The 14,392-nt window shown below is 40.0% G+C and overlaps 1 protein-coding gene across 3 annotated transcripts in view; it reads right to left on the bottom strand.

The window, feature by feature from the left end:
* Positions 1-14,392, bottom strand: part of CUNH10orf67 (chromosome unknown C10orf67 homolog) — a 216,154-nt gene that overhangs the window by 56,094 nt on the left and 145,668 nt on the right. For all 3 annotated transcript variants that reach the window (XM_073581804.1, XM_073581805.1, XM_073581806.1), the window contains exons 10-11: positions 3,352-3,486; positions 1,897-1,982 (exon numbers count right to left, since the gene is read on the bottom strand). In XM_073581804.1, the coding sequence (XP_073437905.1) occupies positions 1,897-1,982; positions 3,352-3,486 (221 nt within the window). The remainder of the gene's footprint in view (positions 1-1,896; positions 1,983-3,351; positions 3,487-14,392) is intronic.

The following is a 14,392-nucleotide window of genomic DNA, read 5'->3' as shown; positions in this document are numbered from 1 at the left end:
TATAGTTTACAGCTCTTTGATTAGCATACCAACCACCTTTGCAATCTATCAGAGGTGGACGGTTTCCTAGGCAAGGAGCAGCATTCTATGCTTTAGAGCCTGCACATGCCAATCTGAGCTGGACGAATCACTGGATCCAATGAGCTTAAGGCTATGTGCACACACTGCGGAATCACCTGCGGGTTTTTCCCCGCGGAACCGCAGGTAAAGTGACCTGCGTTTTTGCTGCGGTTTGGTCTGCGGTTTTGCCCTGCGGTTTCACACCTCTACTATGTTAAAGGTGTGAAACTGCAGTGGAATCCACAGAAACAATTGACATGCTGCGGTTTATAAACCGCAGCAAAACCGCGCGGAAAAAACCACAGCGTGAGCACTGCGGTTTTGAAAACCCATAGGGTTACATGGTACTGTACCATGTCTGCGGAACTGCTGCGGTTCCGCAGGGCCAAAATCGCAGCGGAACCGCAGCAAAAACCGCAGCGTGTGCACATAGCCTTAGTCCCTTTGAGCTTCTTCCATGCTGTGGAGGCAAAGCCGACTTTGCATGCAACATGAGTTAGCGCTCAGATCAGACCAGTGGTGGGACCATGCCGATAGTGCGAACTGTCAATCTTCAGTAGCGCACCCTGGCAAACATGAAGCAGGGAAGCAGAGGAGCGGTGCACTCCTGGAGAAAAATAGATTAGAACACTACTTTAACATGACTTTTCAGAATAAGCTGTTGTGTGTGTATGTGATGTATGTGACAGCAAGTTAAAATCGATACCACCTATCCATTGCTTTCAATAAAAAAGGCCTCTAAAACTTTCTTGTTTCACTCAGCAAACAGTAGCAAAGAGATTCAAACAGACAGTCACGAGATAGAAGGAACTAGTTAAGGCGTTAGACCAGGGGTGCACAACCTTTGGCCCATGGGCGACATTTGGCCCGTTATGCCATTCTGTGTGGCTCCCAACCATCTGGTCAAAGAAATGCTTCACTGTGTGTCGCTGTCTGCAAGTAGCGTCCATAACAAAAATAGAGGGGTGACACACAGTCATCTCTGCGTCCCGCATAGATTTTGGGAAAATAATGCCACTTTTCCCCCATCTTTGTTACCTCAGAAATATGTATATGCGTTCTACAGGTGGCTAACTATGCTCTACAGTTGGCCAACTATGCTCTACAGCAGTGTTCCCCAACTCCAGTCCTCAAGAGCCACTAACAGGTCATGTTTTCAGGATGTCCCTTAAAATTGCACAGGTGAGATCTGCTTACCTGCACAGGGAATAATTCCACCACCTGGGCGATACTAAGGAAATCCTTAAAACCTGGCCTATTGGTGGCTCTTGAGGACTGGAGATGGGGAATACTGCTCTACAGGCAACCATCTATGCTCTACAGGTGACCAGCTGTGCTCTACAGGTGACCTATTCCCAATTCAATGTATGTGCTATAATCAGGATGAAATGGCTCGGAAACACTTTATTCAGAACCATTAGAATGTTGTAAAAATAATTTTTGCTCTAGACCCAGATAAACAATTACACCGATACATTTCCTTAGGGTGACAGGCACCCTAATGTTTTTGGATATCAGAAAAAATAATGGGCACCTTTACAATAAAAAAAAAATACAAACATTATCCATTCAGGGAAACGTTCTTATTACCGTGGTTGACACTGGACAAGGGAGAAAATGCATCAAGTTTTTTACAGTGACTTACGCTAAATGATCGATTTGGCCGTCACTTTTCTGTATGTCGCCTTTCAGCTCTGCTATTGTGAGGATAGGTCATTAATATCAAGTCGTGAACAACTTTCTATGCCCTTCCCCTTTGTCAACACACCTTTTACAACTGTTTATCAAGATACAAAAAGTATCTAAAACACAAAACTTTTGGCACAATTTCGGTACCTTTCTATGGTTTTTGCATCCTCTCCATTCACACTTAGCAGCTTTGTGATCTGTGCCTGTAGCCGCTCTCTGTCTGCGTTCATGTCCTGATGACGTAAAGAATTTTTTTTTACACCAAAAAGATATAAACTGGAACACTGGGACAAGTATGCATGATATCATTTCTGTTTTTAGTTTAAGTCACTGATTTTTTTTTTTGTTTTGTGGTATTCATTGATGTTTTTTTTTTTGTTTTCTTCCTGTTGTGGTTCAGGAATTTTGAGAAAAATAATAATGATAAAAAGCTTTACTTTTTTGCGCCTTTTTAGAGCAAAAAGTTGCATGTTCTGCTAAAATGTTAAAAATTGTGTGTTAAAATTTAAAGTGCCCATAAAATCGCTAATGGGTTGGGACTGGATGTCATGTGCACAAAAAAAGACTCAGTTGATGAATCAATAAAAAGCAAAATCACCTGGAAACCCTCAAACTCACAATGGCAAAGTCTATCAAATAGACTTTAAGAAGGTAGAAATTAAAATAATATGGTACAAATAAAAAACAGTGAAAAACACCAGAAACTAGACAGAAAAAGGAGCAGATGCAATAATGAATTGGAGTGAGAACTGCAATGTTAATGAAGCTTAAGGAGTCTGAAAAATCTGGATGTCCCACTATCCACACTAACTGGTAAATCACTTAGACCCCCAAACCAGAGAGCACTAGTTATCATTTTGTGATGGGAAATGATGAAAAATGTCTTTGTCATATATCAAGATCCTTCAAAGTGTATATTGTCTTACTGATATAACGCTCGATTCCCAATCATCAGCGCCGCTGGTCTTGTTTGGCTAACCATACTTGATATCTGCCATTAGTCGATAGCTATCTTTTTCACGTGGATCCGCTCCATAGCCTGGAAAAACGCTAACAAATCAATCAGAAAAATGAACATAAATATTTCTATGTAAAAATGATGTGCTGCTCGTATGTTCAGGCTTTTGAGCGCCTTTTAACCACTTTTGGTTTACGAAGACACCAAGTAGTTAGAAGTAAGCAGACCATTTTTCAGGTGGTTTGTACTCGACATGGTGAGCGCTTTGATGGCAATTTTGCTTAAAAAAAACGCTAGCGGTTTCCTCATAGTTGGAATGGAGTTAAAAAAAAGTCTGGAAAACAGTAGTTCAAATTGCTTAAAAAATGCTGCAAAAAAAAACACCTGCCAACGGTCAAAAAAGAGCTCAGGGCATGACCAAAACATGCTAAAAAAAACATGCTTGAGAAAAGGAGAGCTCCTGAAAAAATGAAAAATTGACAATTCTGGCAGCCAAAAACTACAAAGTGTGGACATTATATCCCATGAATATTAGCCATGAGGTTTCCAATTTTATGTTCCTAGAAAACTGATAACTAGAACGCAAATTCTACGCTTGTATGTTCTGCACATTAGTATTCGCTGAGGATGAATCGAAGACTCACATTTATATCGACCTTCGGGGTCTTCAGTTTCTCCTTCATTTTGTTCAGCCGTTCTTCTTCCAGGAGCAATTCCTGTTTTAGTTTTTGGATTTCAAGCAGCGCTTTTTCTTCTTTCTCCTTTTGTAGTTGTGCTTGCTGGAACAATAAAAAAAAAAAAGAAAATGTGTTTATTTAAAAGTGTTGGAAAAAAAAAACATCATGTCTGATCTGGACATTTTAGCCGGATTCATCAAGGTTTTGAGCACTGGAGACGGTTTGCTGTTCACAAGGTTCAGCACTATTAAAGGGAATTTGTCACCCGGTTATTACTACCCCATCTGAGAGCAGTGTGATGTAGACACAGAGACTCTGATTCCAGCCATATATCACTTACTGGGCTGTTTGGTGCAGTTTTGATAAAATCACTGTTTTCTCTGCTGCAGCTCTTGCAGTTCTCTGAATGTTGAGCTCTTTATAACCCCGCCCACACCACTGATAGATCAATTTCTGTGTACACTGCACATAGGCAGAAAGCTGCCAATCAGTGGTGGGGGCAGGGTTTACAAAGCTCATGAGTATGGAGAACTACAGTACATGGCAGCAGGTTCACTAGTCCTCTAGTGATAATCTCCTGCTGATAAAACAGTGATTTTATCACAAACACATCACTGGAATCAGTGTATCTATCTCTACATTATGCTGCTCTCATATTAGGTGCAAAATATCTGGTGAAAGAACAAATGTCATTCAAAATACTGTTGGTAATGTCAGGATGGCATGTTTTTTTTAATAATTCCAGCTCTCTCTCCCTTTATAGCAGATAAACATAGAATTAAACATGGTATTGTGGGCTGAAGGTCCCATTTGTGCTGCAGAAACAGTTCTGACCTGTCAATGCATAGACTTCATAAAACCTCTGAAGGTGTTTTGTCATATGGAAACTCCATGGATGGGACTTTTTTGTCCTGATTAAGATCAGGGGAGTTTTGCGATATAGTCATCACCTGGAGATCTTTGCCAGGTTTCTCAGTCCATTTCCTGAACAGTTATTTCGAGGTAACAGGGACATTATTCTGCAGAAAACATCACTGTTGTAAGGAAACATTGCTGTCCTGAAGGGGGGTACTTAGTCTGTGCAGCGTGTAGGTAGGTGCTATGTGTCACATCCATATGGACACCTGTGCTATCCTAGACAGACTGCAGCAAGAATAACAGAACCTAAACACCCGACAGGGAAGCCGTCCACAAAACACAGACTCAAGTGATCGAACCCAGGAGCATGACACCATCACACTGCCCCTGCTTCCACACATGTCCGATTTTGAACTGCCGATTACATTGATCATCTGGAGATAAGCCGCTGGCTAACATGTCAGTTGGTGGCTTTCTCAAAGAGAACACAGGAACACTCGGCTGAAGGAGCGCTCCTATTCATGGAAGAGTCGGCTGACAAGGCTGTCGTCCGATCAATCGCCCGAAAATCATCTAATGTGTATGCCAAGCTTCAGTTATGCTCATGACTCAGACTGGTTCCCTTTTATGGACCACTATTGTAGGTACTAGACAACGCATATTTGGGAGCATCCTACAAAAACAAACAAATATTAACATAAACCAATATAAAAAATGATAACTTTAACCTGAGTTGCTGCCAAGAGCAACTTTTCAATATCTTCTTTTCACTAATTTTGGCAAACAGTCCCAATTAAAGAAGCAGTCCAGGGATTTTTTGTTTTAATTCATTCAGTCTCTGGTCCCCTAACATATTACCATCAAAGTTATCCACATGCGGAGGCAGAAACTTCTATCACAGTTACTGATGATGACTGCATGACTTCTGTTATGCATTTATAATGTGGAAGATGACAGTTCTGCCTCCTGTACTGCCACATCTTAGGAGTGATAGAAGAGCATAAAGGAATAAGATGCAGAATGAAATCTGGGAATCAACATAAAATCTGAACATAAGCACAGAGGAGAGATTAAAGTGAATATATACCACATTTGAGAGTAGTGTAGAGTGCGACAGACAAGGAGAAGTGTATAAGGATAGAAAAAAATTATAAAATGTTTGATTTTAGAAATCTATGTAAAAATCTAATTATCCATAACTATATATAAACAATAAATATATATAGCTGGAGAAATGGCGGGAGAAAGATGGACTCCGAGACAGCAGAGATGCACTAATCATAGTGGCACAAGGGCAAGCCCTAAGTACCAGATCCATAGAAGCCGGAATCTACCACACAAGACAAGACCCCAGGTGCAGACTATGCAAAGAAACCTCAGAAACCGTCCAACACATAGTGGCAGGATACAAAATGCAAGCAGGAACAGCGATACCGAACGTCACAACCAAGTAGTAGGAATTGTATACAGGAACATCTGCACAGCATATGGGCTAAATCCCCCTAAGCCCAGGTGGGAGACCCCAGAAAAAGTGGTGGAGAATGAAAGGGCATAAAATCCTGTGGGACTTCAAGTTCCAGACAGATAAGCAGGTGTTGGCTAACCAACCAGATATTGTGATAGTAGACAAGGATCAGAAGACAGCAATGATAATAGATATGGCAGTGCCAAGTGACAGCAACATCAGAAAGAAGGAATATGAGAAGCTAGAAAAATACCAGGGCCTCAAAGGAGAACTGGAGAAGATGTGGAAGGTGATATACAGTATATGTAAATAGTATATGCTGCTTATATACATATATTAGGGCAGCACGGTGGCTCAGTGGTTAGCACTGCAGCCTTGCAGCGCTGGAGTCCTGGGTTTGAATCCCACCAAGGACAACATCTGCAAGGAGTTTGTATGTTCTCCCCGTGTTTGTGTGGGTTTCCTCCGGGCACTCCGGTTTCCTCCCACACTCCAAAGACATACTGATAGGGAATATAGATTGTGAGCCCCATCGGGGACAGTGATGAAAATGTGTGCAAACTGTAAAGCGCTGCGGAATATGTTAGCGCTATATAAAAATAAAGATTTATTATTATTATTATATATAATAAAATTAATGCTTGTTTCCCAGAAGCCTGAAAAATGCCTTTATAGTATTATCTATAGAATAAAATGATATCTGAGTATCCAACGGTTGTGTAAAGAAAAAGAAGACATCAAAGAGTCAGAACAAAGCAGTTCTCTCACTTTGCATTGAGAGTAGGATCTATAATCTGCCTGAACTGAACTTTCAACTCTATCGGAGCTGTTCATGGTGACCCTGTCTGCTCTGCACTGAGCTGTCACTTCTCCTGTCAGCTGCTGTTACTTTTCTTATTCAGACACTTGTCTATATAGCCGTCTACTTGACAGGCACAGAAATGGCGCTGTTAGCATCCTTAAGACTTCAATCCTTCTTGTATTGGCCACTGTTGACTCTTCAGATGTAAGTTTTTTCAGCGCTGTGAAAAAGTTTTCGGTAGGTGTGGAAAAAATGCAGCACAGTAAGAATGCTTTCTAAAATAGAAATGTTAATAGCTTTTTATTATCAATTAACAAAAGGCAAAGTAAATGAGCAATATAGAAAACTAAAACAAGATCAATGTTTGGTGTGACCGCCCTCTGCCTTTAAAACAGCATCAATTCTTCTAGGTACTTGCACAAGGGTTTTGAAGGAACTCGGCAAGGAGACTTTCTCAAACACCTTGGAAAACTAACCACAGATCTTCAGTGCATTTTGGCTTGTGTAAATCTTTCTGTCACTTATTGTAATCCCAGGCAGACTTGGTGATATTGAGATCAGGGCTTGAGGGGGCCATATCATCACTTCCAGGACTCCTTGGTCTACTTTACCCTGTAGATAGTTCCTTATGACAATGCCTGTATCTTTGAGGTCATCGTGCAGGTGCAGAATAAAGTTAGAGTAAATCAGAAAACTCCTTGAAGTTTTAGCATGACGAATAATTATTTTTCTGCATTTCTCAGCATTGGCGTCACAAAAAAGTGGGTAACGTTGGGGACCATAGATGCAGTGGTCTGCCAAGGAAACTTAGTGCAGTAGGTGAAAGACATATCATACTTAGTTCCCTTTGAAATAAGTAGATGTCCAGCAGTGCCATCAGCTCATAACAGGCAGCAATCAGATAAAAGTCTAAGGGGTCAGATCGGGAGACCTTGGTGGCCATTCAACTGGCCCACGAAGACCAATCCACTTTCCAGGAAACTGTTCATGTAGGCATGCTTGGACCTGACACCCATAATTGATGGCATGGTGTGGTATATGGGGTACAAAGATAGTGGGGCCATTCTTCATCAATGGAAACCTCAATGCCACTGGATATCTTTCCAGGAAACTGTTCATGTAGGAATGCTTTTATCTTTGGGGTCACCTGAAGGCAATTGTCTATGCTGTGAAGATACGAGATGTGCAGCACCTGAAGCAACGGATACTGGAAGCCTGTGTTAGCTTTTCTTCTGTGGTGTTGCTATCAGTGCGTCAAGAATGGGAGAAGAGGGTTGCATTGACAATCCATCACAATGGGCAGCACTTTGATCACATTTTATAAGTGGTCATAAACTTGTAAATAACTCATGAAAGAATAAAGTTACGTTAAAACCAAGCACACCAATGTTTTTCTTGTGAAATTCTCAATAAGTTTCATGTGTCACATGACCCTCTTCCTATTGAAAAAAATAAAGTTGGATCCAAAATGGCCGACTTCAAAATGTCCACCATGGTCACCACCCATCTTGAAAAGTTTCCCCCTCCCATATACTAATGTGCCACAAACAGGAAGTTGATATCACCAACCATTCCCATTTTATTTAGGTGTATCCACATAAATGGCCGACCCTGTATTGTTCTGAGAAGTGGTCTTCATGGAGGAATTGTGGCCAAAAAGCCATACATTCCACATGGAAACAAGACCAAGTGACTCAACTAAGTAAGAAATCATAGGTATTATGATGAGGAAACATGAAAGCCTTTGCTCTGGACTGATGAGTCAAAATGTGAAATATTTGGCTGTAACAGAATGCAGTTTGTTTGCAGAAGGGCTGGAGAGTGGTACAATACAGAATGTCTACAGGCTGCAGTAAAGCACGGTGGAGGGTCCTTGCAAATTTTGGGCTGCAGTTTAGCAAATGAAGTTGGGGATTTGGTGAGGATTAATGGTATCCTCAAAGCCGAGAGCTATAGGCAGATACTTATCTGCAACTTGACAATGACTCCAAACACACAGTCAAATGTCACTGACAACTGTTTTCAGCAGAAAGAAGAACAAGGAGTCCTGGGGGTGATGATCCGGCCCCCACAGAGCCCTGATCTCAGCCCAGCGTCGGACTGGCCCACCGGAGAACCGGAGGATTCTCCGGTGGGCCCTGGCATCTGGTGGGCCCTGGCACCTGCTGGCACACAGGGCCAGCAGTTGCCTAGGGCCCCCGCTGCTCCAGGGGCCCCCAGCCAGTGGTGTGTCGCACACCATGCAGCTGCTATGGGGGCCCCTGCCAGTGGAGCAGCAGCGGGTGTCAGGAGGCAGGAGCCCCTGTCCCCGCTGCTAAAGAGAAATGAATATTCACTGCGAAGCAGTGAATATCATTTCAGGTCTCCACCCCCAGAGGCCCCACCCCCAGCCCAGTAATCCGCTCTGCATCAGGGCCGGCGCCGCCCTCAGTCCTCTCTGCTCCTGACTCACAGCCAGTGGGCGATGACGTCACTACATCGCGCACCCGCTGTGTGTCTGGCAGAGGGGGCAGCTCCTGACACTGAAGCCGGGATCAGCGTGGGAGCGAGGAGGAGAGGTGAGTATTGTGTTTTTTTTTTTTGTTTTTTTTTTATATCTCTCTCACTCTCTCTATCTGTCTCTCTCTATCTATCTCTCTCTATCTCTCTTATATCTATCTATCTTTCTATCTCTATCTATTATCTATCTCTATCTCTATCTATTATCTATATCTATCTATTTCTATCTCTATCTATCGCTCTATCTTTATATCTATCTTTCTATCTCTACATCTATCTCTATATCTATCTATCTATCTCTATATCTATCTATCTTTCTATTATGTCTATCTATCTATCTCTATCTATCTTACTCTATCTATCTCTATCTATTATCTCTATATTTATTATCTATCTAGCTACCATCTATATCTATCTATCTTAATCTATATATATCTCTATCTAATATCTATATCTATCTATCTCTATACCTATCTATTTATCTATCCGTTATCTATCTCTATATCTTTTCTCTGTATCTATCTATCTCTATATCTATATCTCTCGCTATCTATCGCTCTATCTCTATATCTCTCTATAGCTATCTATCTATATATCTATCTATCTCTATATCCATCTCTCTGTATATCTATCTATCGCTCTATCTCTATATCTTTCTATCTCTATATCTATATATCTGTCTATCTTTCTCTATCTATTTATCTCTATATCTTTTCTCTGTATCTATCTCTCTCTATATCTATATCTATCTCTATATATATCTATTATCTCTATATCTATTTCTCTCTATATCTCTCTCTATATCTATCTATTTATCTCTATCTCTATATCTATCTCTCTGTATATCTATCTTTCTATCTCTATATCTATCTCTATATCTATCTATCTTTCTCTATCTATTTATCTCTATCTATTATCTATCTATCTATCGCTCTATGTCTATATCTATCTTTCTATCTCTACATCTATCTCTATATCTATCTTGCTATCTATCTCTATATCTATCTATAATGTCTATCTATCTAGCTATCTCTATTAATTATATCTACCTATCTCTATATCTTTCTATCTTACTCTATCTGTTATCTCTATATTTATTATCTATCTTTATCTATCTCTATCTATTATCTATATCTATCTCTCTATCTATTTATCGATCTCTGTATCTATCTCTCTCTCTATCTATCTCTCTCTCTATCTACCGCTCTCTCTATCTATCTTTATATCTATATCTATCTATCTCTATATCTATCTCTATATCTATCTCTATATCTCTCTCTCTATAGCTATCTATATATTATCTCTATCTATCTATCTATCTCTATATCTATCTATCTCTATATCCATATCTATCTCTATCTCTATCTTTCTATCTAACACTGTATCTCTGTATCTATCTCTATATCTCATTATCTATCTATCTATCGCTATCTCTCTCTATCTATCTATCTATTGATCTATCCATCTATCTCTATATCTATCTCTATATCTATCTATTATCTCTATTATCTATATCTATCTATCCATCTATCTATCTAGCTATCTCTATCTATCTCTATATCTCTCTCTATATCTGTCTATCTTTCTAACTCTATACATATCTCTATATCTAGCTATTATCTCTATCTATCTCTATATCTATTATCTCTATATCTATCTATCTCTATATATATATATATATCTCTATATCTATTTTTATTTATAGCCATCTATCTATATATATTTATCTCTATATCTATCTATATATGTCTATATTATTATTATATCTGTATATCTCTATCTATTATCTATCTCTATCTATTATGTATCTCTATCTATATATCTATCTCTATATCTTTCTATCTATAGCTATCTATCTCTATATCTATCTACCTATCTATATTTCTTTCTCTATCTCTATCTATCTCTATCTCTATCTATGAATCTTTCTATCTATATCTATCCATTATCTACTTTCTATCCATTATCTACTATCTATCTCTATATCTATCTATTTCTACATCTATCTTTCTATCTATATCTATCTAACTCTATATCTATATATCTATATAGCATTATACCCTATGATGGGGTGCATTATTCCCTATGAGGGGGGCAGTATTATACCCTATGAGGAGGCAGCATTATACCCTATGAGGATGGCAGCATTATTCCCTATGAGGGGGGCAGTATTATACCCTATGAGGGGGGCAGTATTATACCCTATGAGGGGGGCAGTATTATACCCTATGAGGGGGTGCATTATACCCTATGAGGGGGGCAGTATTATACCCTATGAGGGGGGCAGTATTATACCCTATGAGGGGGGCAGTATTATACCCTATGAGGGGGGCAGTATTATACCCTATGAGGGGGTGCATTATTCCCTATGAGGGGGGCAGTATTATACCCTATGAGGGGGGCAGTATTATACCCTATGAGGGGGGCAGTATTATACCCTATGAGGGGGGCAGTATTATATTCTATGAGATGGCTGCATTATATTCTATGAGAAGGCTGCATTATACTATGTGAGGGGGCTGCTTTATATTCTATGAGGGGGCTACCCCAACTCCTGCTACATAATTAAGACATGTACAACCTTATATTATACCCGGATATTAGCGTGTTTTACCGCATAATTGGTGGTCTGGTATTTAACTCTATGCACCTACATAGTGGGCCCCAAAAATGATTTTCTCTGGTGGGCCCAAGGTGTTCCAGTCCGACGCTGTCTCAGCCTCATCCAGTCTATCTGGCATTATATGAAGGGACAAAAGGATTTGCACAAGTGACATCCACAGAAGACCTGTAGTTATTTCTCCAAGATTTTTAGACTCAACTTCCCTGCCCAGTACAAAAATAGTGTACAGGAGTACCTAGAAGAATTGATGCCGCTTTTAAGGCAAAGGGCAGTCACACTAAATACTGATTTAATTTATTGATTTTTACTAGATAATCTTAAAGACAGTCATAAGGCAGAAAAGTAAAATTTGGAAAAGGGTCCCATAACCATGAACAACTAATCGTACAGACGGTAACGTAACTTGAAGACCATGGCTCCAAATGGAAATTTTCCAAGAGGGACCACCAACTACTATAGCCTTTATTAGTAATGGTCTTCTAATAAAGGGCCAAAGGGACCATAGACAACAGGACATGCACACAACAGAAACTCCAAGACCCTGCGTACAGCATTTCCCTCTATACTCATCTCTGTCATGTACGTGAGGCGTTACTTGGAAAAGTTATAAATGGTTGGAGTCACAGGCGGAAAAAAAGCTTCTTTTCTCATGCTCCCAAGGCAGAACTTCCTTCACGTCCTCTCTGATAGCTCAGTGTTATCATAGGGACAGAAAGTCCAATAGCATGACAACTGATAATAAACTATTGATAAAGAGGTACACTCTGATTGCTTGATGCGAGTTATTGTGACGTAATTATGAAAAACGTGTAAAAGCCTGAGCGCTAAGACAGAACGTGCTCACCCGGCATCTTCCACATATGGGGCTGGCTCAACTCCTGAGCCCGCTGCATACACCCCTGCATCTGACATGTGCCATAGATGTACGGCGAATGTTGGTAAGTAATTAATAGACTGTTCACATGGGCTGACAAAATTGTATGGGGACAGAACGATGGTTAGAATAGCGTTCATGTTCTAATGTTCTGCCAACTATAATTTAATGACCTACATGATCGATCCAATCAGCCATCGAGCCGATCCTAGGGGGCACTGGATACCTTGACGTTTAATGTGATTGCTGGATGGGAAAACTTTTTGCGTGCAGTGAAATATATTCCCCCCCAGAAGAAAAACTATATCCTAGTTTTTATAAACATGTTGGGTTTCTTGATTGCTAAATATTCTTAAATCTGAGGCAACAGAAAAAACGACAAAGTTTTCTTTAGTTTCATGAACTTTCTAATCCTATATGTTAGTTCCATAAAACTGATCCAAATATCAACATATATATAAATATGGAAATACGATACAGCATGGACACCATGCCTAACCGCCCAAGGTTTCTCAGATCTTCATTGTAGCATCCTCCACTTTCACACTTCCCCATTGTCTGTGACTTTATTTGTACTCTCAGTGACTTTTCTCTGTCCATCTGCTGGCAATGAGGTGGTGGGGATATAAGAGCACTTCACTCTGCCTTCAAGTGCCCTGATTAGAGACCCTTTCACTTTCACACTGCTTAGCTTAGATGAATGACCTAGCTGCAGATGTAGTCAAGTTATATGTATAAGGTAAAGACAATGGTATTTTACAAGGCCCATAGGGGTGTGGAGCTGACCAGAGACACATGAAGAATAATGAGATGAGAGAACAGGACTCATTGCATCTATTGAGTCACTTTGGACCAGTCTCAGTCCTTTCACATAGGAAGATTTATCAGACATTGATCATAATCGTGCAGTGGATATAAAAAGTCTACACCCCCTAGTTAAAATGCCAGGTTTTTGTCATGTAAAAAAATCATACCACGAATAATCATTTCAGAACTTTTTCCACCTTTAATGTCGCACATATTCTGTACAAATCCATTAAGAAACAAAATGAAATAATTTTGATTGGGAAAATAAAAATTCAAAAATAATGTAGTTGCATAAGTGTGAACACCCTCTTACAATTGGGGAAGTGGTTGTGTTCAGAATTAGCGAATCACATTTACACATATGACAAATAGTAGTCAGTACACGGCTGTCATCATTCACAGTGATTCTGACTGACCCCATAGAAAGTCTAGCTGTTCTGGGAGGATTTTCCTGAAATTTTCTTAGTTGTATTTTACAGCAAAAGTCATGGTCCATAAAAAACTTACCACACAGCAAAGGGATCTTATTGTTTAAAGTTATGAGTCAAGAGAAGGGTACATATTTTTTTCTAAGGCAACAGATACATCATGGAAGATATTACTCCAAAGAAGCCATAAGAAATGGCTTAAATTTGGTACAACAGTGACATTACTTAAAACTGTACGTCCCTCAAAAATGAATGAAGAGAGGAAAATTGTTCCAGAAGGCTGGCAAGAGGCCTCTGGTAATCATAGAAAGTTAGAGTTGGAAGACACCTCAAGGGTCATCGTGTCCAACCCACAACTCAATGTAGGATTCCCTAAACCATCTCAGACAGATATCTGTCCAGACACTGTTTGAAGACTTCCATTGAAGGAGAACTCACCACCTCTCCTGGCAGCCTGTTCAACTCATTGAGCACCCTCACACTCTGTATCTTCTCCCTTTCAGTTTTATTCCATTGCTTCTCATGTTTCCATGTGCAAATGAGAAAAAGGATGATCCCTCTACACTGTGACAACCCTTCAGATATTTGTAAACAGCTATTAAGTCTCCTATTTGCCCAACATTCTGAGACCCTTTAATCGTTCCAAGTAGGA

This window comes from Dendrobates tinctorius, unplaced genomic scaffold, assembly GCF_039654945.1.
Source record: "Dendrobates tinctorius isolate UK_male_01 unplaced genomic scaffold, ASM3965494v1 ptg000070l, whole genome shotgun sequence".
NCBI classification, from domain to species: domain Eukaryota; kingdom Metazoa; phylum Chordata; class Amphibia; order Anura; family Dendrobatidae; genus Dendrobates; species Dendrobates tinctorius.
This window is presented reverse-complemented; position numbering and strand designations above follow the sequence as displayed.